Source organism: Mobula hypostoma, unplaced genomic scaffold, assembly GCF_963921235.1.
Source record: "Mobula hypostoma unplaced genomic scaffold, sMobHyp1.1 scaffold_104, whole genome shotgun sequence".
Classification (NCBI taxonomy): Eukaryota; Metazoa; Chordata; class Chondrichthyes; order Myliobatiformes; family Myliobatidae; genus Mobula; species Mobula hypostoma.
Genome location: NW_026948216.1, coordinates 157,369 through 184,024, shown reverse-complemented (window position 1 = coordinate 184,024; position 26,656 = coordinate 157,369). Strand labels below are relative to the sequence as shown.

Genomic DNA, 26,656 nt, shown 5'->3' with positions numbered 1-26,656 from the left:
TGGTGCATAGAAGGCTCTTGTGCGGAGTGGCGGGCCAGCACCAAGGCTCTCCGCTCTCCCCCTCCAGGATCTCGAGAGCCTTAAGCTGGGCGAGGACGTTTGGCCCGAGAGCGATGGGGTGACTCCGAAATCTGTCCAAGGCTCCCATTACTATTCCGGGGAGAGGGAGGGAGAGAGAGAGACAGGGAGCTGTGGGTGAACGGTGTGTACAATGGGGGTGGTAGACGGGGTCCCAGTGGGTTTGCGGGGAATGGTAGACAATGTCCCGGTGGGTTTAAAGGGAGTGGTAGACTGGGTCCCCCGTGGGTTTAAAGGGAGCATGGAGTGGGTGACGATATCCTGGTAGGTTTACAGGGAAACAGGAAATTGGGTTAAAGGGACAGGGAGACGAAATGGCTGTGGGTTTAAAGGGAAACTGGAAACGAGGTCCTGCTGGGGTTGAAGGGAGAGGGAGACGAATTCCTGGTGGGTTGAAAGGGAGCTGGAAACAGGAATCTCTGTCGATGTTACCGGCAATGAGGTGGGCGATGGGAGGAGCTCCCTCCCCCTTTCTGCTTCATAGAGGGCAAACTGTTCATGTGATGGGGATAGACAGAGATAGAGAGGCAGGTAATTAGAGACAGAAATGGGGAGGGAAGGAGGGAGGCGGAGAGGGGGAGAGGCGGAGGTGCGGGAGAGAGTGAAGTGGGGAGAGTGTGAGGCATGGAGACAGTGTGGGGAGAGAGAGAGAGAGAGAGGGGGTGAGAGAGGGAGGAGAGGGGTGAGGGGGAGAGGGAGAGAGGGGGGAGAGGGGTGAGGGGGAGAGGGAGAGAGGGGGGTGAGGGGGAGAGGGAGAGAGGGGGGACAGAGAGGGCAGAGAGGGGTGGGGGGGAGAGAGGGGGGTGAGAGAGGGGGAGAGGGGTGAGGGGGAGAGGGAGAGAGGGGGGACAGAGAGGGGTGAGGGGGGTGGGGGGGAGAGAGGGGGGTGAGAAGAGAGAGGGGAGAGGGGAGAGGGGGGACAGAGAGGGGTGAGGGGGGTGGAGGGGGAGAGAGGGGGGTGAGAAGAGAGAGGGGAGAGAGGGGGAGAGGGGGGAGAGAGGGGAGGGAAAGGGGAGAGAGGGGTGAGGGGAGAGGGGGTGGAGGGGGAGAGAGGGGAGAGAGGGGGAGAGGGGGGAGAGAGGGTTGAGGGGGGAGAGAGGGGGAGAGAGGGAGGAGAGAGGGAGGAGAGGGGTGAGGGGGAGAGGGAGGTGGGGGGAGGGGGAGAGAGGTGGAGAGGGGGGAGAGAGAGGGGAGAGGGGGGAGAGAGGGGAGAGGGGGGAGAGAGAGGGGAGAGAGGGGTGGGGGGAGAGAGGGGGAGAGAGGGGGAGAGGGGGAGAGAGAGGGGAGAGAGGGGTGGGGGGAGAGAGGGGGAGAGAGGGGGGAGAGGGGGGAGAGAGGGGAGGGAAAGGGGAGAGAGGGGTGAGGGGAGAGGGGGAGAGAGGAGAGAGAGGGGAGAGGGGGAGAGAGGAGAGAGGGGGAGAGGGGGAGAGAGGGGGGAGAGGGGGGAGAGAGGGGGAGAGAGGGGGGAGAGAGGTGGAGAGGGGGGAGAGAGGGGTGAAAGGGGGAGAGAGAGGGGAGAGGGGGGAGAGAGAGGGGAGAGAAGGGTGGGGGGGAGAGAGGGGGGTGAGAAGAGAGAGGGGAGAGAGGGGGAGAGAGGGGAGGGAAAGGGGAGAGAGGGGTGAGGGGAGAGGGGGAGAGCGGGTGGAGGGGGAGAGAGGGGGAGAGGGGGGTGAGAGAAGGTTGAGGGGGGAGAGAGGAGAGAGGGGGAGAGGGGGGAGAGAGGGGGAGAGAGGGAGGAGAGAGAGAGAAGAGGGGTGAGGGGGAGAGGGAGGTGGGGGGAGGGGGAGAGAGGGAGGGGGAGGGGGAGAGAGGTGGAGAGGGGAGGAGAGAGGGGTGAGAGGGGGGAGAGAGAGGGGAGAGAGGGGTGGGGGAGAGAGAGGGGAGAGGGGGGAGAGAGAGGGGAGAGAGGGGTGGGGGGGAGAGGGGGGTGAGAAGAGAGAGGGGAGAGAGGGGGAGAGAGGGGTAGAGGGGGGAGAGAGGGGAGGGAAAGGGGAGAGAGGGGTGAGGGGAGAGGGGGAGAGGGGAGAGGGGGAGAGGGGAGAGGGGGGAGATAGGAGAGAGGGGGAGAGAGGGGGAGAGAGGGGGGAGAGAGGGGGAGAGAGGGGGAGAGAGGGGGGAGAGAGGGGGAGAGAGGGAGGAGAGAGAGAGAAGAGGGGTGAGGGGGAGAGGGAGGTGGGGGGAGGGGGAGAGAGGGAGGGGGAGGGGGAGAGAGGTGGAGAGGGGAGGAGAGAGGGGTGAGAGGGGGAGAGAGAGGGGAGAGAGGGGTGGGGGGGAGAGAGGGGAGAGGGGGGAGAGAGAGGGGAGAGAGGGGTGGGGGGGAGAGGGGGGTGAGAAGAGAGAGGGGAGAGAGGGGGAGAGAGGGGTAGAGGGGGGAGAGAGGGGAGGGAAAGGGGAGAGAGGGGTGAGGGGAGAGGGGGAGAGGGGAGAGGGGGAGAGGGGAGAGGGGGGAGATAGAGAGGGGGGAGAGAGGGGGAGAGAGGGGGGAGAGAGGGGGAGAGAGGGGGAGAGAGGGGGAGAGAGGGGGAGAGAGGGGGGAGAGAGGGGGAGAGAGGGGAGAGAGAGGGAGGTGGGGGGGAGGGGGAGAGAGGGGGGGAGAGGTGGAGGGGGGAGAGAGGGGGGAGAGAGAGGGGAGAGGGGGAGAGAGAGAGGGGAGAGGGGGGAGAGAGAGGGGGGAAAGAGGGGGGAAAGAGGGGGAGGGGGAGGGGAGAGAGGGAGGGGGAGGGGGAGAGAGGGGGGAGAGAGGGGAGGGAAAGGGGAGAGAGGGGTGAGGGGAGAGGGGGTGGAGGGGGAGAGAGGGGGAGAGGGGGGAGAGAGGGGTGAGAGAGGGGTGAGAGAAGGTTGAGGGGGGAGAGAGGAGAGAGGGGGAGAGGGGGGAGAGAGGGGGAGAGGGGGGAGAGAGGGGGAGAGAGGGGGAGGGAGGGAGGAGAGAGGGAGGAGAGGGGTGAGGGGGAGAGAGGGAGGGGGAGGGGGAGAGAGGTGGAGGGGGGGGAGAGAGGGGTGAGAGGGGGGAGAGAGAGAGAGAGGGGTGGGGGGGAGAGAGGGGAGAGGGGGAGAGAGAGGGGAGAGAGGGGTGGGGGGGAGAGGGGGGTGAGAAGAGAGAGGGGAGAGAGGGGGAGAGAGGGGTAGAGGGGGGAGAGAGGGGAGGGAAAGGGGAGAGAGGGGTGAGGGGAGAGGGGGAGAGGGGAGAGGGGGAGAGGGGAGAGGGGGGAGATAGGAGAGAGGGGGAGAGAGGGGGAGAGAGGGGGAGAGAGGGGGAGAGAGGGGGAGAGAGGGGGAGAGAGGGGGAGAGAGGGGGAGAGAGGGGGAGAGAGGGGGAGAGAGGGGGGAGAGAGGGGGAGAGAGGGGGAGAGGGAGGTGGGGGGAGGGGGAGAGAGGGGGGAGAGAGGTGGAGGGGGGAGAGAGGGGGAGACAGAGGGGAGAGGGGGGAGAGAGAGGGGAGAGAGGGGTGGGGGGAGAGAGGGGGGTGAGAAGAGAGAGGGGAGAGAGGGGGAGAGAGGGGGAAGGGGGGGAGAGAGGTGAGGGGGAGAGGGAGGTGGGGGAGGGGGAGAGAGGGAGGGGGAGGCGGAGAGAGGTGAAGAGGGGGGAGAGAGAGGGGAGAGGGGGGAGAGAGAGTGGAGAGAGGGGTGGGGGGAGAGAGAGGGGAGAGGGGGAGAGAGAGTGGAGAGAGGGGTGGGGGGAGAGGGGGGCGAGGGGGGGAGAGGGGGGAGGGGGGGAGGGGGGAGAGAGAGGGGAGAGAGGGGTGGGGGGGAGACAGGGGGAGAGAGGGGGAGAGAGGGGGAGAGAGGGGGAGAGAGGGGAGGGAAAGGGGAGAGAGGGGAGGGAAAGGGGAGAGAGGGGTGAGGGGAGAGGGAGAGAGAGGAGAGAGGGGGAGAGGGGGAGAGAGGGGGGAGAGGGGGGAGAGAGGGGGGAGAGGGGGAGAGGGGGGAGAGGGGGAGAGGGGGGAGAGGGGGAGAGGGGTGAGGGGGAGAGGGAGAGAGGGGGGACAGAGAGGGCAGAGAGGGGTGGGGGGGAGAGAGGGGGGTGAGAAGAGAGAGGGGAGAGAGGGGGAGAGGGGGAGAGAGGGGAGGGAAAGGGGAGAGAGGGGTGAGGGGAGAGGGGGTGGAGGGGGAGAGAGGGGAGAGAGGGGGGAGAGGGGGGAGAGAGGGTTGAGGGGGGAGAGAGGGGGGAGAGAGGGAGGAGAGAGGGAGGAGAGGGGTGAGGGGGAGAGGGAGGTGGGGGGAGGGGGAGAGAGGTGGAGAGGGGGGAGAGAGAGGGGAGAGGGGGAGAGAGAGGGGAGAGAGGGGTGGGGGGAGAGAGGGGTGAGGGGAGAGGGGGAGAGAGGAGAGAGAGGGGAGAGGGGGAGAGAGGAGAGAGGGGGAGAGGGGGAGAGAGGGGGAGAGAGGTGGAGAGGGGGGAGAGAGGGGTGAAAGGGGGAGAGAGAGGGGAGAGGGGGAGAGAGAGGGGAGAGAAGGGTGGGGGGGAGAGAGGGGGGTGAGAAGAGAGAGGGGAGAGAGGGGGAGAGAGGGGAGGGAAAGGGGAGAGAGGGGTGAGGGGAGAGGGGGAGAGCGGGTGGAGGGGGAGAGAGGGGGAGAGGGGGGTGAGAGAAGGTTGAGGGGGGAGAGAGGAGAGAGGGGGAGAGGGGGGAGAGAGGGGGAGAGAGGGAGGAGAGAGAGAGAAGAGGGGTGAGGGGGAGAGGGAGGTGGGGGGAGGGGGAGAGAGGGAGGGGGAGGGGGAGAGAGGTGGAGAGGGGAGGAGAGAGGGGTGAGAGGGGGAGAGAGAGGGGAGAGAGGGGTGGGGGGGAGAGAGGGGAGAGGGGGAGAGAGAGGGGAGAGAGGGGTGGGGGGGAGAGGGGAGAGAGGGGGAGAGAGGGGTAGAGGGGGGAGAGAGGGGAGGGAAAGGGGAGAGAGGGGTGAGGGGAGAGGGGGAGAGGGGAGAGGGGGGAGAGGGGAGAGGGGGGAGATAGGAGAGAGGGGGAGAGAGGGGGAGAGAGGGGGAGAGAGGGGGAGAGAGGGGGAGAGAGGGGGAGAGAGGGGGAGAGAGGGGTGGGGGGGAGAGAGGGGGGTGAGAAGAGAGAGGGGAGAGAGGGGGAGAGAGGGGAGGGAAAGGGGAGAGAGGGGTGAGGGGAGAGGGGGAGAGCGGGTGGAGGGGGAGAGAGGGGGAGAGGGGGGTGAGAGAAGGTTGAGGGGGGAGAGAGGAGAGAGGGGGAGAGGGGGGAGAGAGGGGGAGAGAGGGAGGAGAGAGAGAGAAGAGGGGTGAGGGGGAGAGGGAGGTGGGGGGAGGGGGAGAGAGGGAGGGGGAGGGGGAGAGAGGTGGAGAGGGGAGGAGAGAGGGGTGAGAGGGGGAGAGAGAGGGGAGAGAGGGGTGGGGGGGAGAGAGGGGAGAGGGGGAGAGAGAGGGGAGAGAGGGGTGGGGGGGAGAGGGGAGAGAGGGGGAGAGGGGGGAGAGGGGGGGAGAGGGGGAGAGGGGGGAGAGGGGGAGAGGGGTGAGGGGGAGAGGGAGAGAGGGGGGACAGAGAGGGCAGAGAGGGGTGGGGGGGAGAGAGGGGGGTGAGAAGAGAGAGGGGAGAGAGGGGGAGAGGGGGGAGAGAGGGGAGGGAAAGGGGAGAGAGGGGTGAGGGGAGAGGGGGTGGAGGGGGAGAGAGGGGAGAGAGGGGGGAGAGGGGGAGAGAGGGTTGAGGGGGGAGAGAGGGGGAGAGAGGGAGGAGAGAGGGAGGAGAGGGGTGAGGGGGAGAGGGAGGTGGGGGGAGGGGGAGAGAGGTGGAGAGGGGGGAGAGAGAGGGGAGAGGGGGGAGAGAGAGGGGAGAGAGGGGTGGGGGGAGAGAGGGGTGAGGGGAGAGGGGGAGAGAGGAGAGAGAGGGGAGAGGGGGAGAGAGGAGAGAGGGGGGAGAGGGGGGAGAGAGGGGGAGAGAGGTGGAGAGGGGGGAGAGAGGGGTGAAAGGGGGAGAGAGAGGGGAGAGGGGGGGAGAGAGAGGGGAGAGAAGGGTGGGGGGGAGAGAGGGGGGTGAGAAGAGAGAGGGGAGAGAGGGGGAGAGAGGGGAGGGAAAGGGGAGAGAGGGGTGAGGGGAGAGGGGGAGAGCGGGTGGAGGGGGAGAGAGGGGGAGAGGGGGGTGAGAGAAGGTTGAGGGGGGAGAGAGGAGAGAGGGGGAGAGGGGGGAGAGAGGGGGAGAGAGGGAGGAGAGAGAGAGAAGAGGGGTGAGGGGGAGAGGGAGGTGGGGGGAGGGGGAGAGAGGGAGGGGGAGGGGGAGAGAGGTGGAGAGGGGAGGAGAGAGGGGTGAGAGGGGGAGAGAGAGGGGAGAGAGGGGTGGGGGGGAGAGAGGGGAGAGGGGGAGAGAGAGGGGAGAGAGGGGTGGGGGGGAGAGGGGAGAGAGGGGGAGAGAGGGGTAGAGGGGGGAGAGAGGGGAGGGAAAGGGGAGAGAGGGGTGAGGGGAGAGGGGGAGAGGGGAGAGGGGGAGAGGGGAGAGGGGGGAGATAGGAGAGAGGGGGGAGAGAGGGGGAGAGAGGGGGGAGAGAGGGGGAGAGAGGGGGAGAGAGGGGGAGAGAGGGGGAGAGAGGGGGAGAGAGGGGGAGAGAGGGGGAGAGGGAGGTGGGGGGAGGGGGAGAGAGGGGGAGAGAGGTGGAGGGGGGAGAGAGGGGGGAGACAGAGGGGAGAGGGGGAGAGAGAGGGGAGAGAGGGGTGGGGGGAGAGAGGGGGGTGAGAAGAGAGAGGGGAGAGAGGGGGAAGGGGGGGAGAGAGGTGAGGGGGAGAGGGAGGTGGGGGAGGGGGAGAGAGGGAGGGGGAGGCGGAGAGAGGTGAAGAGGGGGGAGAGAGAGGGGAGAGGGGGGAGAGAGAGTGGAGAGAGGGGTGGGGGAGAGAGAGGGGAGAGGGGGGAGAGAGAGTGGAGAGAGGGGTGGGGGGAGAGGGGGGAGAGGGGGGGGAGAGGGGGGCGAGGGGGGGAGAGGGGGAGGGGGGAGGGGGGAGAGAGAGGGGAGAGAGGGGTGGGGGGGAGACAGGGGGAGAGAGGGGGAGAGAGGGGGAGAGAGGGGGAGAGAGGGGGAGAGAGGGGAGGGAAAGGGGAGAGAGGGGTGAGGGGAGAGGGGGAGAGGGGAGGGGGGAGAGGGGAGGGAAAGGGGAGAGAGGGGAGGGAAAGGGGAGAGAGGGGTGAGGGGAGAGGGAGAGAGAGGAGAGAGGGGGAGAGGGGGGAGAGAGGGGGGAGAGGGTAGGGAGAGGGGGGCGAGGGGGGGAGAGGGGGGAGGGGGGAGAGGGGGGAGAGAGAGGGGAGAGAGGGGTGGGGGGGAGAGAGGGGGAGAGAGGGGGAGAGAGGGGGAGAGAGGGGAGGGAAAGGGGAGAGAGGGGTGAGGGGAGAGGGGGAGAGGGGAGGGGGGGAGAGGGGAGGGGGAGAGGGAGGTGGGGGGGAGGGGGAGAGAGGGAGGGGGAGGGGGAGAGAGGTGGAGAGGGGGAGAGAGGGGTGAGAGGGGGGAGAGAGAGGGGAGAGAGAGGGGAGAGGGGGGTGGGGGGAGAGAGGGGGGTGAGAAGAGAGAGGGGAGAGAGGGGGAGAGAGGGGGAAGAGGGGGGAGAGAGGGGAGGGAAAGGGGAGAGAGGGGTGAGGGGAGAGGGGGAGAGGGGAGAGGGGGAGGGGGAGAGGGGGGAGAGAGGGGTGAGGGGGAGAGGGGGGGAGAGAGGGGGAGAGAGGGGGAAGGGGGGAGAGAGGTGAGGGGGAGAGGGAGGTGGGGAGAGGGGTAGAGAGGGAGGGGGAGGCGGAGAGAGGTGAAGAGGGGGGAGAGAGAGGGGAGAGGGGGAGAGAGAGTGGAGAGAGGGGTGGGGGGAGAGAGAGGGGAGGGGGGAGAGAGAGTGGAGAGAGGGGTGGGGGGAGAGAGGGGGAGGCGGGAGAGAGGGGAGGGAAAGGGGAGAGAGGGGAGGGAAAGGGGAGAGGGGGAGAGAGGAGAGAGGGGGGAGAGAGGGGGAGAGAGGGGGGAGAGAGGGGGGAGAGAGGGGGAGAGAGGGGGAGAGAGGGGGGAGAGGGGGGGAGGGGGGGGAGGGTGGGAGAGGGGGGAGAGAGAGGGGAGAGAGGGGTGGGGGGGAGAGAGGGGGAGAGAGGGGGGAGAGAGGGGAGGGAAAGGGGAGAGAGGTGGGGAGGGGGAGAGAGGGGTGAGAGGGGGGAGAGAGAGGGGGGGAGAGAGGGGAGAGGGGTGAGGGGGAGAGGGAGGTGGGGGGGGGAGAGAGGTGGAGAGGGGGAGAGAGGGGGAGAGAGGGGGAGAGAGGGGAAAGGGGGAGAGAGGGGGAGAGAGGGGGAGAGAGGGGGAGAGAGGGGGAGAGAGGGGGAGAGAGGGGGAGAGAGGGGGAAGAGGGGGTAGAGAGGGGAGGGAAAGGGGAGAGAGGGGTGAGGGGAGAGGGGGAGAGGGGGAGAGAGGGGGAGAGAGGGGGAAGGGGGGAGAGAGGTGAGGGGAGAGGGAGGTGGGGGGGAGAGGGAGGTGGGGGGAGGGGAGAGAGGGAGGGGGAGGGGGAGAGAGATGGAGAGGGGGAGAGAGGGGTGAGAGGGGGGAGAGAGAGGGGAGAGAGAGGGGAGAGGGGGAGAGGGGGAGAGAGGGGGTGAGAAGAGAGAGGGGAGAGAGGGGGAGAGAGGGGGGAGAGGGGGAAGAGAGGGGAGGGAAAGGGGAGAGAGGGGAGAGGGGAGGGAAAGGGGAGAGAGGGATGAGGGGAGAGGGGAGAGGGGGGAGAGAGGGGGGAGAGGGGTGAGGGGGAGAGGGAGGTGGGGTGGAGAGGGAGAGAGGGAGGGTGAGGGGGAGAGAGGTGGAGGGGGGAGAGAGGGGTGAGAGGGGGGAGAGGGGGGAGGGAAAGGGGAGAGAGGGGTGAGAGGGGGGAGAGGGGGGAGGGAAAGGGGAGAGAGGGGTGAGGGGAGAGGGGGAGATGGGAGAGGGGGGGAGAGAGGGGTGAGAGGGGTGAGAGGGGGAGAGAGAGGGCAGAGGGGGGAGAGAGAGGGCAGAGGGGGGAAAGAGAGGGGAGAGAGGGGAGAGGGGGGAGAGAGGGGTGAGGGGAGAGGGGGGAGAGAGGAGAGAGGGGTGAGGGGGAGAGAGGAGAGAGGGGTGAGGGGGAGAGGTGGAGAGGAGGAGAGAGGGGTGAGAGAGAGGGGAGAGAGGGGTGGGGGGGAGAGAGGGGGGTGAGAAGAAAGAGGGGAGAGAGGGGTGAGAGGGGGAGAGAGAGGGGAGAGGGGAAAGAGAGAGGGGAGAGAGGGGTGGGGGGGAGAGAGGGGTGGGGGGAGAGAGGGGTGGGGGGAGAGAGGGGGGTGAGAAGAGAGAGGGGAGAGAGGGGAAAGAGAGAGGGAGAGAGGGGTGAGGGGGAGAGAGGGGTGGGGGGAGAGAGGGGTGGGGGGGAGAGAGGGGGGTGAGAAGAGAGAGGGGAGAGAGGGGGAGAGGGGGGAGAGAGGGGGGAGAGGGGAGAGAGGGGGGAGAGAGGGGGAGAGAGGGGAGAGAGGGGGAGAGAGGGGGAGAGAGGGAGAGAGGGGGGAGAGGGGGAGAGGGGGAGAGAGAGGGGAGAGAGGGGGAGAGGGGGAGAGAGGGGAGAGAGGGGAGAGATGGGGGAGAGATGGGGAGAGATGGGGAGAGAGGGGGAGAGATGGGGAGAGAGGGGGAGAGAGGGGGAGAGAGGGGGAGAGAGGGGGAGAGAGGGGGAGAGAGGGGGAGAGAGGGGGAGAGGGGGGAGAGGGTAGAGGGGTGAGAGGGGGAGAGGGGGAGAGGGGGAGAGAGGGGGAGAGAGGGGGAGAGAGGGGGAGAGAGGGGGAGAGAGGGGGAGAGAGGGGGGAGAGGGGGAGAGGGGGGAGAGAGGGGTGAGAGGGGGAGAGGGGGAGAGAGGGGTGAGAGGGGTGAGAGGGGTGAGAGAGGGGGAGAGAGGGGGGAGAGAGGGGGAGAGAGGGGGGAGAGGGGGAGAGAGGGGTGAGAGGGGGAGAGGGGGAGAGAGGGGGGAGAGAGGGGTGAGAGAGGGGGAGAGAGGGGAGAGAGGGGGAGAGGGGAGAGAGGGGGAGAGAGGGGGAGAGAGGGGAGAGAGGGTGAGAGAGGGGGAGAGGGGGAGAGAGGGGGGAGAAAGGGGGGAGGGGGAGAGAGGGGGAGAGAGAGGAGGAGAGAGGGGGAGAGGGGGAGAGAGGGGGAGAGGGGAGAGAGGGGGAGAGAGGGGGAGAGGGAGGGGGAGAGAGGGGGAGAGAGGGGGAGAGAGGGGGAGAGAGGGGGAGAGAGGGGGAGAGAGGGGGAGAGAGGGGGAGAGGGGGAGAGGGGTGAGAGGGGGTGAGAGGGGGAGAGAGGGGGAGAGAGGGGGAGAGAGGGGGAGAGAGGGGGAGAGAGGGGGAGAGAGGGGGAGAGAGGGGTGAGAGGGGTGAGAGGGGGAGAGAGGGGTGAGAGGGGTGAGAGAGGGGGAGAGAGGGGGAGAGAGGGGGAGAGAGGGGGAGAGGGGGGAGAGAGGGGGGAGAGAGGGGGAGAGAGGGGTGAGAGAGGGGTGAGAGAGGGGTGAGAGAGGGGGAGAGAGGGGGAGAGAGGGGGAGAGAGGGGGAGAGGGGGAGAGATGGGGAGAGAGGGGGAGAGAGGGGGAGAGAGGGGGAGAGAGGGGGAGAGAGGGGGAGAGGGGGAGAGAGGGGGAGAGAGGGGGAGAGAGGGGGAGAGGGGGAGAGAGGGGTGAGAGGGGTGAGAGGGGGAGAGGGGGAGAGAGGGGGAGAGAGGGGGGTGAGAAGAGAGAGGGGAGAGAGGGGGAGAGGGGGGAGAGAGGGGGGAGAGGGGAGAGAGGGGGGTGAGAAGAGAGAGGGGAGAGAGGGGGAGAGGGGGAGAGAGGGGGAGAGGGGAGAGAGGGGGAGAGAGGGGGAGAGAGGGGGAGAGAGGGGGAGAGAGGGGGAGAGAGGGGGAGAGAGGGGGAGAGGGGGGAGAGAGGGGTGAGAGGGGTGAGAGGGGGAGAGGGGGAGAGGGGGAGAGAGGGAGAGAGGGGGGTGAGAAGAGAGAGGGGAGAGAGGGGGAGAGGGGAGAGAGGGGGGAGAGGGGAGAGAGGGGGGTGAGAAGAGAGAGGGGAGAGAGGGGGAGAGGGGGAGAGAGGGGGGAGAGGGGAGAGAGGGGGAGAGAGGGGGAGAGAGGGGGAGAGAGGGGGAGAGAGGGGGGAGGGGGGAGAGAGGGGTGAGAGGGGGGAGAGGGGGAGAGGGGGAGAGAGGGGGAGAGAGGGGGAGAGAGGGGGAGAGAGGGGGAGAGGGGGAGAGGGGGAGAGGGGGGGGAGAGAGGGGTGAGAGGGGTGAGAGGGGTGAGAGGGAGGGGAGAGTGGGAGAGAGAGAGGGGAGAGAGGGGTGGGGGGAGAGAGGGGGAGAGGGGTGAGAGAGGGGGAGAGAGGGGGAGAGAGGGGGAGAGAGGGGGAGAGGGGGAGAGAGGGGTGAGAGGGGGAGAGGGGGAGAGAGGGGGAGAGAGGGGTGAGAGAGGGGTGAGAGAGGGGTGAGAGAGGGGGAGAGAGGGGGAGAGAGGGGGGAGAGGGGGAGAGAGGGGGAGAGAGGGGGAGAGAGGGGGAGAGAGGGTGGAGAGAGGGGGAGAGAGGGGGAGAGAGGGGGGAGAGGGGGAGAGAGGGGGAGAGAGGGGGAGAGGGGGAGAGAGGGGTGAGAGGGGGAGAGGGGGAGAGAGGGGGAGAGAGGGGGGTGAGAAGAGAGAGGGGAGAGAGGGGGAGAGGGGGAGAGAGGGGGAGAGGGGAGAGAGGGGGGTGAGAAGAGAGAGGGGAGAGAGGGGGAGAGGGGGGAGAGAGGGGGGAGAGGGGAGAGAGGGGGGAGAGAGGGGGAGAGAGGGGGGAGAGAGGGGGAGAGAGGGGGGAGAGGGGGGAGAGAGGGGTGAGAGGGGGGAGAGGGGGGAGAGGGGGGAGAGAGGGGGGAGAGAGGGGGGAGAGAGGGGGAGAGAGGGGGAGAGAGGGGTGAGAGGGGTGAGAGGGGTGAGAGGGGGGAGAGGGAGGGGAGAGTGGGAGAGAGAGAGGGGAGAGAGGGGTGGGGGGAGAGAGGGGGGAGAGGGGGGAGAGAGGGGGAGAGGGGGGAGAGAGGGGAGAGAGAGAGGTGTGGAGAGAGACATAGAGGTGAAGAGAGAGATAGAGTGATGAATAGGGAGGTGGAGAGAGAACGAGGACTGCTGAGGGAGAGAGAGAGGAAGAGGAAGTGTGTTTGTGTGTGTGAGCCAGAGAGACAGAAGGAGAGCTCCCCGTCCTTTCGTGTGCCTTGAGGACAGAGGGAAGGCAATGCAGCAGAACGCAGACCCACTCCCTCCCTCCACCCGGGACCCGCGGAAGCGTCCCCTCCCCCTCGGGCTGGAGATCGGCGAGCACCTGCCTCCCAACACCGCCACCAGCCCCAGGGCTCCCCCAGCCCGGTCCCGGGGGCGGACTCACCATCTTGAAGAGGACGATGGTGACGACAAGGGCGAAGACGAACTCGACGATGGAGTAGAGGAAGAGCATCACGAGGAGCAGGTGAGGCACTTGCTGGAGTGGGTCAGAGAGAGAGGGGGGGAATCAGTGGAGACGGAGGAGGAAACGACGGCGGACCGGCTCAGGTCGAAGGTGAGGGTGTGTGCGTCCCGCAGGCCAGGTTAGGAGCGAGAGAGAGAGAGTGAGAGTGAGAGTGAGAGTGAGAGTGAGAGTGAGAGTGAGAGAGAGAGAGAGAGAGAGAGAGAGAGAGTGAGAGAGAGAGAGAGTGAGAGAGAGAGTGAGAGAGAGTGAGAGAGAGAGTGAGAGAGAGAGAGAGAGAGAGAGAGAGAGTGAGAGAGAGAGAGAGAGAGCGAGAGAGAGAGAGAGAGTGAGAGAGTGAGAGAAAGAGAGAGAGTGAGAGAGTGAGAGAGTGAGAGAGAGAGAGAGAGAGTGAGAGAGTGAGAGTGAGAGAGAGAGAAAGAGAGAGAGTGAGAGAGTGAGAGAGAGAGAGAGAGAGAGAGAGAGAGAGAGAGAGAGAGAGAGAGAGAGAGAGAGAGAGAGAGAGAGTGAGAGAGAGAGAGTGAGAGAGTGAGAGAGAGAGAGAGAGAGAGAGAGAGAGAGAGAGAGTGAGAGAGTGAGTCACTGATCGGAGGAGCCGGATTGTGGGTTCCCGCACTGACTGCAGGGCCACGGTAGGAAACTTTGTCACACGGTGTGAGCAGAATTATCTGCAGCTTAATGTGAAAAAGACTAAGGAGCTGGTGGTAGACCTGAGGAGAGCTAAGGTACCGGTGACCCCTGTTTCCATCCAGGGGGTCAGTGTGGACATGGTGGAGGATTACAAATACCTGGGGATACGAATTGACAATAAACTGGACTGGTCTAAGAACACTGAGGCTGTCTACAAGAAGGGTCAGAGCCGTCTCTATTTCCTGAGGAGACTGAGTTCCTTTAACATCTGCCGGACGATGCTGAGGATGTTCTACGAGTCTGTGGTGGCCAGTGCGATCACGTTTGCTGTTGTGTGCTGGGGCAGCAGGCTGAGGGTAGCAGACACCAGCAGAATCGACAAACTCATTCGTAAGGCCAGTGACGTTGTGGGGATGGAACTGGACTCTCTGACGGTGGTGTCTGAAAAGAGGATGCTGTCCAAGTTGCATGCCATCTTGGACAATGTCTCCCATCCACTACATAATGTACTGGGTGGGCACAGGAGTACATTCAGCCAGAGACTCATTCCACCGAGATGCAGCACAGAGCGTCATAGGAAGTCATTCCTCCCTGTGGCCATCAAACTTTACAACTCCTCCCTTGGAGGGTCAGACACCCTGAGTCGATAGGCTGGTCCTGGACTTAGTTCCTGGCATAATTTACATATTACTATTTAACTATTTATGGTTTTATTACTATTTATTATTTATGATGCAACTGTAACGAAAACCAATTTCCCCCGGGGTCAATAAAGTATGACTGTGACTAACTAAAGCTGTATTTGCGTTGAGGAGGGGAGACAGTGAGGAGGCGGGCAGAGAGAGGGAGCGGATATCAGGACGGTCACCCTCACGTGCAGGGTGAGCCGGACGGACGGCTAGGGAGGAGGAGGAAAGAGGGAGGGTGGAGGGAGCGGATATCAGGACGGTACTCACCGTCACGTGCAGGGAGCGTCCGTGCTTGTCGATCAAGGTGGATAGGACGTAGATGACAGCGGCGAAGACGGCCACCGCGGCGCTGATGGCGTTCGAGCAGCTGGCCAGCGTTCTCTGCGACAGTCCGAGAGGGAGGAGGGTGAGACTCCGAGGCTGACGGGTGAGGGGTGGGCACACCCGGGGGAGAGCGGGGGAGACAGCAGCCGGTCGGCCCAATTCTGCTCGTGCGAGGCAGAGACGGGACGGCGGGGTGGGGCGGACAGTGACGGAGTTTGCGGGGACAGGGGTGACACGAGCTGTCCCGAGCTCCCTCCCTCCACCCCCTCAGTTCCACCCCGACACTCACCACGCGAGGGCCCGGTGCGTCCACCCTCAGCATCGTCAGCGACCCGGAGATGACATACTGTGACGGGAGGACAGAGAGGCGCCTGTCAGCAGGGTGCGTTGTGTGGGGGGTGCGGGGGGGGGGAGTTGTTCCAGGGAACGAGGGACTCGCTCCAAGAGGCTGCAAAGGGCGGATATGGATAGCATGGGTGAAAGGCTGGAAAATCTCCTCCTGCACTCGAACTCCTCACCATTCCCTCTCACTCTCCAGTCCGTCTCTTTCTCCCCCAACCCCATTTACCCTTCCCACTCCCCAAGTTTCTCTCTGTCCCCAGTCTTGCCCATCACTCCCCCTCTCGTTCTCTCTCCATCCTCTTTAATCTCCCTCCTTGTTTATCTCCGTCTCCTTGCCCCTTTAGCTACCCCGTCTCTCTTGTTCTCCTTCTACCCCCTTTCCTTCTTTCTGCCACCTTCTCTCTCCTCTGCTTCCTGAACCTGCCTCCTCTCCCCCCTCTCTGCTTCCTGTTCTCACTCTCTGTACCACCCAAACCTCTCTGTATCTCCTATTCTCTCCCTGCCCCCTGATCTCTCCTTCTTCGTGTCCCTGCTGTCTCTCCCTCTGTGTCCCTGGCTCTCTCACTCTCACTGCCCCAGCTCTCTCTCTGTGCCCCTGCTCTCTGCTTTCTCTCTGTACCCCTGCTATCTCTCTCTCTGCCCCCGGTTTCTCACTCACTGCCCCTGCTCTTTCTCACTCACTTCCCCCTGCTCTTTCTCACTCACTGTCCCTGCTCTTTCTCACTCACTGCCCCCTGCTCTTTCTCACTCACTGCCCCCTGCTTTGTCACTCACTGCCCCCTGCTCTTTCTCACTCACTGCCCCCTGCTTTCTCACTCACTGTCCCTGCTCTTTCTCACTCACTGCCCCTGCTCTTTCTCACTCACTGCCCCCTGCTCTTTCTCACTCACTGCCCCCTGCTCTTTCTCACTCACTGCCCCCTGCTTTCTCATTCACTGTCCCTGCTCTTTCTCACTCACTACCCCCTGCTTTCTCATTCACTGCCCCCTGCTTTCTCACTCACTGCCCCCTGCTTTCTCACTCACTGTCCCTGCTCTTTCTCACTCACTGCCCCTGCTCTTTCTCACTCACTGTCCCTGCTTTCTCACTCACTGCCCCTGCTTTCTCACTCACTGTCCCTGCTCTTTCTCACTCACTGCCCCCTGCTCTTTCTCACTCACTGCCCCCTGCTCTGTCTCACTCACTGCCCCTGCTCTTTCTCACTCACTGCCACCTGCTCTTTCTCACTCACTGCCACCTGCTCTTTCTCACTCACTGCCCCCTGCTCTTTCTCACTCACTGCCCCTGCTCTTTCTCACTCACTGCCCCCTGCTCTTTCTCACTCACTGCCCCTGCTTTCTCACTCACTGTCCCTGCTCTTTCTCACTCACTGCCACCTGCTCTTTCTCACTCACTGCCCCTGCTCTTTCTCACTCACTGCCCCCTGCTCTTTCTCACTCACTGCCCCTGCTCTTTCTCACTCACTGCCCCTGCTCTTTCTCACTCACTGCCCCCTGCTCTTTCTCACTCACTGCCCCTGCTTTCTCACTCACTGCCCCCTGCTCTTTCTCACTGCCACCTGCTCTTTCTCACTCCCTGCCCCTGCTTTCTCACTCACTGCCCCTGCTTTCTCACTCACTGCCCCTGCTCTTTCTCACTCACTGTCCCTGCTTTCTCACTCACTGCCCCTGCTCTTTCTCACTCACTGTCCCTGCTCTTTCTCACTCACTGCCCCCTGCTCTTTCTCACTCACTGTCCCTGCTCTTTCTCACTCACTGCCCCTGCTCTTTCTCACTCACTGCCCCTGCTTTCTCACTCACTGTCCCTGCTCTTTCTCACTCACTGCCACCTGCTCTTTCTCACTCACTGCCCCCTGCTCTTTCTCACTCACTGCCCCTGCTCTTTCTCACTCACTGCCCCCTGCTCTGTCTCACTCACTGCCCCTGCTCTTTCTCACTCACTGCCCCTGCTTTCTCACTCACTGTCCCTGCTCTTTCTCACTCACTGCCACCTGCTCTCTCACTCACTGCCCCTGCTCTTTCTCACTCACTGCCCCTGCTCTTTCTCACTCACTGCCCCTGCTTTCTCACTCACTGCCCCTGCTCTTTCTCACTCACTGCCCCTGCTCTTTCTCACTCACTGCCCCCTGCTCTTTCTCACTCACTGCCCCTGCTTTCTCACTCACTGTCCCTGCTCTTTCTCACTCACTGCCCCTGCTCTTTCTCACTCACTGCCCCCTGCTTTTTCTCACTCACTGCCCCCTGCTCTGTCTCACTCACTGCCCCTGCTCTTTCTCACTCACTGCCACCTGCTCTTTCTCACTCACTGCCACTTGCTCTTTCTCACTCACTGCCCCCTGCTCTTTCTCACTCACTGCCCCTGCTCTTTCTCACTCACTGCCCCCTGCTCTTTCTCACTCACTGCCCCTGCTTTCTCACTCACTGTCCCTGCTCTTTCTCACTCACTGCCACCTGCTCTTTCTCACTCACTGCCCCTGCTCTTTCTCACTCACTGCCCCCTGCTCTTTCTCACTCACTGCCCCTGCTCTTTCTCACTCACTGCCCCCTGCTCTTTCTCACTCACTGCCCCTGCTTTCTCACTCACTGCCCCCTGCTCTTTCTCACTGCCACCTGCTCTTTCTCACTCCCTGCCCCTGCTTTCTCACTCACTGCCCCTGCTTTCTCACTCACTGCCCCTGCTCTTTCTCACTCACTGTCCCTGCTTTCTCACTCACTGCCCCTGCTCTTTCTCACTCACTGTCCCTGCTCTTTCTCACTCACTGCCCCCTGCTCTTTCTCACTCACTGTCCCTGCTCTTTCTCACTCACTGCCCCTGCTCTTTCTCACTCACTGCCCCTGCTTTCTCACTCACTGTCCCTGCTCTTTCTCACTCACTGCCACCTGCTCTTTCTCACTCACTGCCCCCTGCTCTTTCTCACTCACTGCCCCTGCTCTTTCTCACTCACTGCCCCCTGCTCTTTCTCACTCACTGCCCCCTGCTCTGTCTCACTCACTGCCCCTGCTCTTTCTCACTCACTGCCCCTGCTTTCTCACTCACTGTCCCTGCTCTTTCTCACTCACTGCCACCTGCTCTTTCTCACTCACTGCCCCTGCTCTTTCTCACTCACTGCCCCTGCTCTTTCTCACTCACTGCCCCTGCTTTCTCACTCACTGCCCCTGCTCTTTCTCACTCACTGCCCCTGCTCTTTCTCACTCACTGCCCCCTGCTCTTTCTCACTCACTGCCCCTGCTTTCTCACTCACTGTCCCTGCTCTTTCTCACTCACTGCCCCTGCTCTTTCTCACTCACTGCCCCCTGCTTTTTCTCACTCACTGCCCCCTGCTTTCTCACTCACTGCCCCACTCTTTCTCACTCACTGCCCCCTGCTTTCTCACTCACTGTCCCTACTCTATCTCACTCACTGCCCCACTCTTTCTCACTCACTGTCCCTACTCTATCTCACTCACTGCCTCCTACTCTTTCTTTTTCTGCTCCAGCTCTCTCTCTCTCTGGTAAGGGGAATAGAGAGGAACCTCTGTGGCCGCAAATGGGACTCGCGTATGGTGTGTTGCCTCCCAGGTACAAAGGTCAGGGATGTCTCGGAGGGGCTGCAGGGCATTCTGAAAGGGGAGGGTGAGCAGCCGGCCGTCGTGGTGCACGTAGGTACCAACGATATAGGAAGAGAGCGGGATGAGGTCCTACAAGCTGGATTTAGGGAGCCAGGAGATAAATTAAAGAGTAGGGCCTCAAAGGTAATCATTTCAGGATTATTACTGGTGCCACGTGCCGGCCAGAGTTGGAATAGCAGGATAGCTGGAATGAATATGTGGCTTGAGCAATGGGGCAGGAGGGAGGGTTTCAGATTTTCGGGCATTGGAGCCGCTTCTGGGAGAGGTGGGACCAGTACCGTCCGGACGGTCTACGTCCAGGCAGGGCCGGGATCAATGTCCTAGGGAGATTGTTTGCTCGTGCTGTTGGGGAGGCTTTAAACTAATACGGCAGGGAGACGGGAACCAACACAGAAAGGAAGAGGGAAGTGATGCAGAGACCAAAGCTAGAGTTAGCAAAGAAAAAAGTAAGTTTAGAGTACATAAAAGTAAAAAGCAAATATTGCATAGGTCACTAAAAGGACAGTGAGTTTAAGGGCGCTTTATCTAAATGCCCGTAGTATTAGAAACAAGGTTAGTGAACTTGTGGCACAGATCAGTACCAAGGCATATGATTTAGTGGCCATTACAGAAACCTGGCTGCAAGGTGGAGATGACTGGGAATTAAATATCCAAGAGTATCAGGTAACACGGAAAGATAGGCAAGAAGGCAGAGGAGGTGGGGTGGTGCTCTTGATTAGGGATGAGATCAGGCCGATTGTGAGAGATGATATAAGATGTACGGAGCAGAACGTTGCGTCCATCTGGGCAGAGATTAAGAATAGTAAAGGGATAAAATCACTGGTGGGTGTTGTCTATCGGCCACCTTATAAAAACATTGCAGTGGCAGAGGCGATTAACCAAGAAATAACTGAGGCTTGTAAGAACGGAACGGCAGTTGTCATGGGGGATTTTAACTTCCACATACGTTGGGTGAATCCGGATCGTGAAGGAAGTCTTGAGGAGGACTTCATAGAATGCATCCCTGTTGGTTTCCTAGAGCAACATGGCAGTGACCCTACAAGGGAAAATGCTATCTTAGACCTAGTCCTGTGCAATGAGACGGGTAAGATTAACCATCTTGTAGTCAGGGATCCTCTTGCAAAGAGTGACCGTAGTATGATTGAATTTCGCATACAGATGGAGGATGAAATAGTTGGCTCTAAAACTAGTATATTATGCTTGAACAAGGGAGACGACAACGGGATGAGGGAGGAGTTGGCTAATGTGGATTGGGAGCACAGGCTATTTGGTAGGACAGTTGAGGAACAGTGGAATACTTTCAAAGAGATTTTTCACAGCGCTCAACAAAAGTACATTCCAGTCGAAAGTAAGGACAGTAAGTGTGGGGAGAGCCAGCCTTGGGTAACCAAGAAAATAAAACACAGCGTCAAATTAAAAGCTCGTGTGTACAAAGTGGCAAAGAGTAGTGGGAGACCGGAGGATTGGGAAGACTTTGAAAAGCAACCAAGAACAAGTAAAGGAAAAATAAGGAAAAGGAAGATAGAGTATGAAAGTAAATTAGCATAAAATATAAAAACAGACAGCAAAAGTTTTTATAAATATATAAAGCGGAAGAGGGTGGCTAAAGTCAACGTAGGTCCCTTGGGGAAATTGATATTGGGTGATAAGGAAATGGCTGAGGCATTGAACGACTATTTTGTGTCGGTCTTCACGGTGAAGGATACATCTAATATGCCAAAGGAGGATGTTATGGACGAAATGGGAGGTGAGGACCTCGATAAAAATCACAGTCACTAAAGAGATAGTGATGAGCAAACTAGAGGGCCTGAAGGTAGATAAGTCCCCCGGTCCTGATGGGATGCACCCCAGGGTGCTGAGGGAATTGGCGGAGGTTATAGCAGACACGTTGGTAATCATGTACCAAAATTCTCTAGACTCTGGGCAGGTCCCAGCAGATTGGAGGACAGCAAATGTCACGCCAAAGAACGTAGGCAAAAGACGGGCAACTATAGGCCAGTTAGCTTAACATCTGTAGTCGGGAAAAAGCTTGAGACTGTCATTAAGGAAGAAATAGCAAAACATTCAGAAAGGAGTGGTTCCATTAGACAGACACAGCATGGATTCAGAAAGGACAGGTCCTGTTTGACAAACATACTGGAGTTCTTTGAGGACATAATGAGTGCAGTGGATAGAGGGGAACAGGTGGATGTCGTATACTTGGATTTCCAGAAGGCGTTCGATAAGGTGCCGCACAAGAGACTTATAAATAAGATACGGATGCATGGAGTCGGAGGAAGTGTATTGGCGTGGATAGCGGATTGGTGAACCGATAGAGTTGGTACAAATGGGTGTTTCTCCGGTTGGCAGTCAGTGGTGAGTGGGGTGCCGCAGGGGTTGGTACTGGGCCTGCAGCTGTTTACCATTTACATTGATGATTTGGAAGAGGGGACTGAGTGTAGCGTAGCAAAATTTGCTGATGACACTAAACTGAGTGGAAAAGCAAATTGTACAGAGAATGTGGAGAGTCTGCAGAGGGATATAGACAGGCTAAGTGAGTGGGTCAAGGTCTGGCAGATGGAATACAACGTTGGTCAATGTGACATCATCCGTCTTGCAGGGAATAATAGAAGAGCAGATTATTATTTAAATGGTGAAAGATTGCAGCATGCTGTCGTGCAGAGGGACTTGGGACTGCTTGTTCATGAATCGCAAAAAGTTGGCTTGCAGTGCAACAGGTTATTAAGAAGGCAAACGGAACGTTGGCCTTCATTGCTAGAGGGATTGAATTCAAGAGCAGGGAGGTCATGCTGCAACTGTACAGGGTACTGGTGAGGCTACACCTGGAGTACTGTGTGCAGGTCTGGTCTCCATACTTGAGGAAGGATATACTGGCTTTGGAGGCAGTGCAAAGGAGGTTCACCAGGTTGATTCCAGAGATGAAGGGGTTAACCTACGAGGAGAGATCGAGTCGCCTCTCTGGAATTCAGAAGAATGAGAGGGGGGAATTTTATAGAAACATACAGAGTTTTGAAAGGGATAGATAAGATAGAACTAGGAAAGTTGTTCCCATCGGTAGGTGAGACTAGAACTAGGGGACATTGCCTCGAGATTCAGGGGAGAAGATTTAGGACGGAGATGAGGAGGAACTGTTTTTCCCAAAGAGTGGTGAATCTGTGGAATTCTCTGCCCAGGGAAGCAGTTGAGGCTTCCTCACTAAGTGTATTTCAGAAACAGTTAAGAGAGGTTTTTACATAGTAAGGGGATTAAGGGTTATGGGGAAAAGGCGGGTAGATGGAGCTGAGTTTACGGACAGATCAGCTATGATCTTATTGAATGGTGGGGCAGGCCTACTCCTGCTCCTATTTCTTATGCTCCCTGCTCCCGCTCTCTCTCCACTACTCTCGCTCTCTCTTGCCCCCAATCTTTCTGACCCGCTGTCCTCTACGTTCTCTCTCTGCCCCTTCTCCACGTCACGGCCCAGGATCAGCTTTATCAACCGCGAGGTGAAGATGCGGTGCAGGGGAATAGACAGGAGAGCATAACTATGTGTGAATTTTAAAGACACATCCACGGTGCGAAACGAGGAACAGTGAGGTGGAGTTCATGTGTTCGAAACCCATTCAGAGACCGGGCGGCGGAGGGGAAGAAGCTGTTCCTGAACCGTTGAGTGTGTGCCTTCAAAGGCTCCTGTACCTCCTCCCTGATGGTAGCAGTGAGAAGAGGGCGCATCCCAGGATGGTGAAGGTATCACCAGGCCCGACGTCTTCCCCTTCACCTCTTTTCCCACTTCCCACAACTGACCGCTTTCTCTCTCTCCTTTCTCTCTCCCCTCCAACTCCTTTCAATCTCCCCACCGATCGCTCCATCTCTCCCATATAACCATATAACAATCACAGCACAAAGGCCATCTCGGCCCATCTAGTCCGTGCCGAACTCTTACTCTCGCCTAGTCCCACCAACCCGCGCTCAGCCCGTAACCGTCCATTCCTTTCCTGTCCATGTATCCATCCAATTTAACTTTAAACGACAACATCGAACCTGCCTCGACCACTTCTCGTTCCACACAGCTACCACTCTCTGAGTAAAGAAGTTCCCCCTCGTGTCACCCCTAAACTTTTGTCCTTTAACTCTCAACTCATGTCCTCTTGTTTGAATCAATGGAAAAAGCCTATCCACGTCAACTCTATCTATCCCCCTCATAATTTTAAACACCTCTATCAAGTCCCCCCTCAACCTTCTACGCTCCAAAGAATAAAGACCCAACTTGTTCAACCTTTCTCTGTAACTTAGGAGATGAAATCCAGGCAACATTTTAGTAAATCTTCTCTGTACTCTCTCAATTTTGTTGACATCTTTCCTACAATTCAGTGACCAGAACTGTACACAATACTCCAAATTTGGCCTTACCAATGCCTTGAACAATTTCAACATTACATCCCAACTCCTATACTCAATGCTCTGATTTATAAAGGCCAGCAAACCAAAAGCTTTCTTCACCATCCTATCCACATGAGATTCCACCTTCAGGGAACGATGCACCATTATTCCTAGATCCCCCTGTTCTACTGCATTCTTCAATGCCCTACCATTTACCATGTATGTCCTATTTTGATTAGTCCTACCAAAATGTAGCACCTCACATTTATCAGCATTAAACTCCATCTGCCATCTTTCAGCCCACTCTTCCAACCGGCCTAAATCTCTCTGCAAGCTTTGAAAACCTACTTCATTATCCACAACGCCACCTATCTTAGTATCATCTGCATACTTACTCATCCAATTTACCACCCCATCATCCAGATCATTAATAAATATGACAAACAACATTGGACCCAGTACAGATCCCTGAGGGACACCGCTAGACCCTGGCCTCCAATCTGACACACAGTTATCCACCACCACTCTCTGGCGTCTCCCATCCAGCCACTGCTGAATCCATTTTACTACTTCGATATTAATGCCTAACGATTGAACCTTCCTAACTAACCTTCCATGTGGGACCTTGTCAAAGGCCTTACTGAAGTCCATATACACAACATCCACCGCTTTACCTTCGTCAACTTTCCTAGTAACCTCTTCAAAAAATTCAGTCAGATTTGTCAAACATGACCTTCCACGCACTAGCTGGTACCTTGATGTATTGCTGCAAAAAACTATCCTGCACACATTTGACAAACTCCAAACCATTCAGCCCTTTTACAGAATGGGCTTCCCGGTCTATGTGTGGAAAATTAAAATCTCTCAGTCACAACCTCCTGCTTACTACAAATATCTGCTATCTCCTGACAAACTTGCTCCTGCCATTCTCACTCCCCATTTGGTGGTCTATAATCGGAGGGGTATACTCCCCACCCCTCCTCTCTCCCCGTCCTTTCCCCGGGGTCGGAGGTGGGGAGACGGGAGGACGCTGGGTTTCCAGAGGCCGAGGGAGGGAAGAGGGGTGACGGAGACCAGGCGTTGCGGGGAGGGGGCTGAGGCGAAAGTCCCTCGGAGAAACACACAAGCAGCCCTGCCCACCAGGGCACCCAGAAGTCGAGGGCGAGGAGCCGGGAGGTCGAGTGGTACAGCGGTACCCCGAAGCCGAGGTTGATGAGGCCGATCATGATCTGCACCACCTGAGGGGTTGGGGGGGGGAGAAAACACAGGGGTTAGTGGGGGCAGTTCACCAAATCGCTCCCGGAAACACAGCCTCCCCTTCTCACGCTGTGCTCCCCCCCACCCCCCCCGGCCGAGGGGGCCCCTCGTTCCTCTTACACTGAAATTCCGGAGCCGTTGCGAGTCACCGCGTAGGACGTTGGACGGAGCACAGAAGTCAAAGAGGGACGCCATCCTCTGTTGGGGGGGGGAGGTCCTTCAGGGTAGAGTTACAGTGGACAAACACCCTCCACCCCAGAAAAAAAAACCTTCCCCTTCAATTCGACACCTTCCTGAAACCCCTCACCTACACCCACCCGAGACAACAGAGAAACCCCTCACCTACACCCCACCCATCACCCAAACCCCTCACCTGCGGCCCACCCTTCACAAAAACCCCTCAACTACCCCCACCCACCCTTGAACGAAGCCGCTCTCCAAATCTAGACCCTTCGCCCGCAACCTGCGCTTATTTCCTGCCCTGACGCTCGTCTTCCCGACCCATTCCTCCTTCACACGGCCCCGTATTGTTGCCAACTTCCACCCTGCTCATGGTCCGTCCTCCCTCCCCTCCTCCTGCGCCCCCACCCCCTTCCCCCCTCAACCCGTCCTTTCCGTCCCCATCTCTCCATCTCCTGTCACCCTCTCCAACCCCTCGCCATTCCCTTTCCCCCCTCCCTTGACCCCTTCCTCCACTCTCCAGCCGCCACCTGCCTCCCATCTTTGCTACCCGACCCCCTTCACTCCACCTGTGCCAACCCCTCGTCCCAGCGATTACCCCATCCACTCCTGCCCGCCCTTCTTCCCCCACCTACCCGTCGCCCCAACCTCCCCTGCTCCCTCACTGTCCTCCCCAAACACTCTGCCCACTATCGAACTCCTCCTCCCTCCCCTCCGCCTCTTACCCCAACCTCCTCACCTCCTTCTTTCCCCTCCCTCATACACCACTCCACCCCTCTACCCCCCTCCTTTCTTCACTCTCCCTCCACACTCCCTTCCCCTCGTCCACCCCTGGCCAATTGTTTCCCTCTCCCTCCCTCCTCTCTACACCCTTCCTCCCCACCTCCATCCTTCCCCTCCCTCATCCACCCCGCCGCTTCTACACCCTCCCTCCTTCTCCACTCTCCCCTTTCCCTCCACCCCCCTCCTCCCATCCCCATTCCTCCGTCCTCCTCCCCTCCCGCCCTCTCCTCTCCCTCACTCCAGCCCCCTCCTCCCATCCCCATTCCTCCCTCCTCCTCCTCCACCTTCCACCCCCCTCCTCCTCCCCTCTCCCTCCCTCCATCCACCCTTCGCCCTCCCTCCATCCCCCTCCTCCCGTCCCCATTCCTCCCTCCTCCTGCTCCGCCTTCCACCCCTCCTCCTTCCCTCCCGACCTTTCCTCTCCCTCCCTCCCCCTCCTCCCATACCCATTCCTCCGTCCTCCTCCCCTCCTGCCCTCTCCTCTCCCTCACTCCAGCCCTCTCCTCCGATCCCCATTCCTCCCTCGTCCTCCTCCACCTTCCACCCCGCTCCTCCTCCCCTCCCGACCTTTCCTCTCCCTCCCACCATCACCCCCTTCCATCCCCATTCCTCCGTCCTCCTCCCCTCCCGCCCTCTCCTCTCCCTCACTCCATCCCCCCTTCACCCTCCCTCCATCCCCCTCCCTCCCTCACTAGCCCATACCCTCCCTCTCCCCTACCCTCCATCAACCCCACCATTCCTAACCCCCTCCCTATCCCTCACCCCTCCAACTCCCCCTATCCATCCCCCTCCTCACAATCCCGTCTCCCTCCATCCCCATCCCCTCCCTCTCCCCATCCCTATCCCCCTCCCTAACCCTCTCCCCACATTCACTCCTCCCTATCCATCCCCTCCCTCTCTCGTCATTCACTCCTCCCTATCCATCCCCTCCCTCTACCCTCATTCACTCCCCCTATCCATCCCCCTCCTCACACTCCCCTCTCCCTCCATCCCCATCCCCGCGCTCACCCTCCATCCCCTCTTCCTCCCTCACCCTCCATCCCCTCCTCACACTCCCCGTTCCCTCCATTCCCATCCCCTCCCTCTGCCTCCATCCCCTCCTCACACTCCATCCCCTCCCTCACCCTCCATCCCCTCCTCACACTCCATCCCCTCCCTCACACTCCATCCCCTCCTCACACTCCATCCCCTCCCTCACCCTCCTTCCACTCCTCACACTCCCCTCTCCCTCCATTCCCATCCCCTCCCTCACCCTCCATCCCCTCCTCACACTCCATCCCCTCCCTCACCCTCCATCCCCTCCTCACACTCCATCCCCTCCCTCACCCTCCATCCCCTCCTCACACTCCATCCCCTCCCTCACCCTCCATCCCCTCCTCACACTCCATCCCCTCCCTCACCCTCCATCCCCTCCCTCACCCTCCATCCCCTCCTCACACTCCATCCCCTCCCTCACCCTCCATCCCCTCCTCACACTCCATCTCCTCCCTCACCCTCCATCCCCTCCCTCACCCTCCATCCCCTCCTCACACTCCATCCCCTCCCTCACCCTCCGCCTCTGATTTGAACTGCCCGCGCGCGCCCCGCCTTCTCAACCGCCACGGTGACGTCACGGGGGGGGCAGAGCCCGCGCCTGCGCGATACCATTCAGTCGTCTGGTTCAGGAGAAACAAACTTCCGCCATCGCTGCTTCCGGGATCGGCCGCTCGCCAACGTCACCTGTGCACAGCAAGATCCCGGAAAAGGGGAGTGGGGGGAGGGGTGTAGGGGAGGGAGGGGGTGACGGAGACGGGGAGGGGTGTAGGGGAGGGAGGGGGTGACGGAGACGGGGAGGGGTGTGGGGGAGGGAGGGGGTGACGGAGACGGGGAGGGGTGTAGGGTAGGGAGGGGGTGACGGAGACGGGGAGGGGTGTAGGGGAGGGAGGGGGTGACGGAGACGGGGAGGGGTGTAGGGGAGGGAGGGGGTGACGGAGACGGGGAGGGGTGTAGGGGAGGG

At 61.0% G+C, this 26,656-nt stretch overlaps 1 protein-coding gene across 1 annotated transcript; it reads right to left on the bottom strand.

The window, feature by feature from the left end:
• LOC134341901 (membrane-spanning 4-domains subfamily A member 15-like) lies at positions 1 to 26,356 on the bottom strand. The gene is made up of 6 exons (XM_063039834.1): positions 26,305 to 26,356; positions 23,565 to 23,678; positions 14,422 to 14,478; positions 14,076 to 14,189; positions 12,412 to 12,504; positions 1 to 150 (listed from the first exon to the last, which is right to left on the bottom strand). Exons 1-6 carry the CDS (start codon positions 26,305 to 26,307, stop codon positions 148 to 150), a joined length of 384 nt encoding a protein of 127 aa, XP_062895904.1. The 5' UTR covers positions 26,308 to 26,356; the 3' UTR covers positions 1 to 147.
• Positions 26,357 to 26,656: the final 300 nt, after the last annotated feature.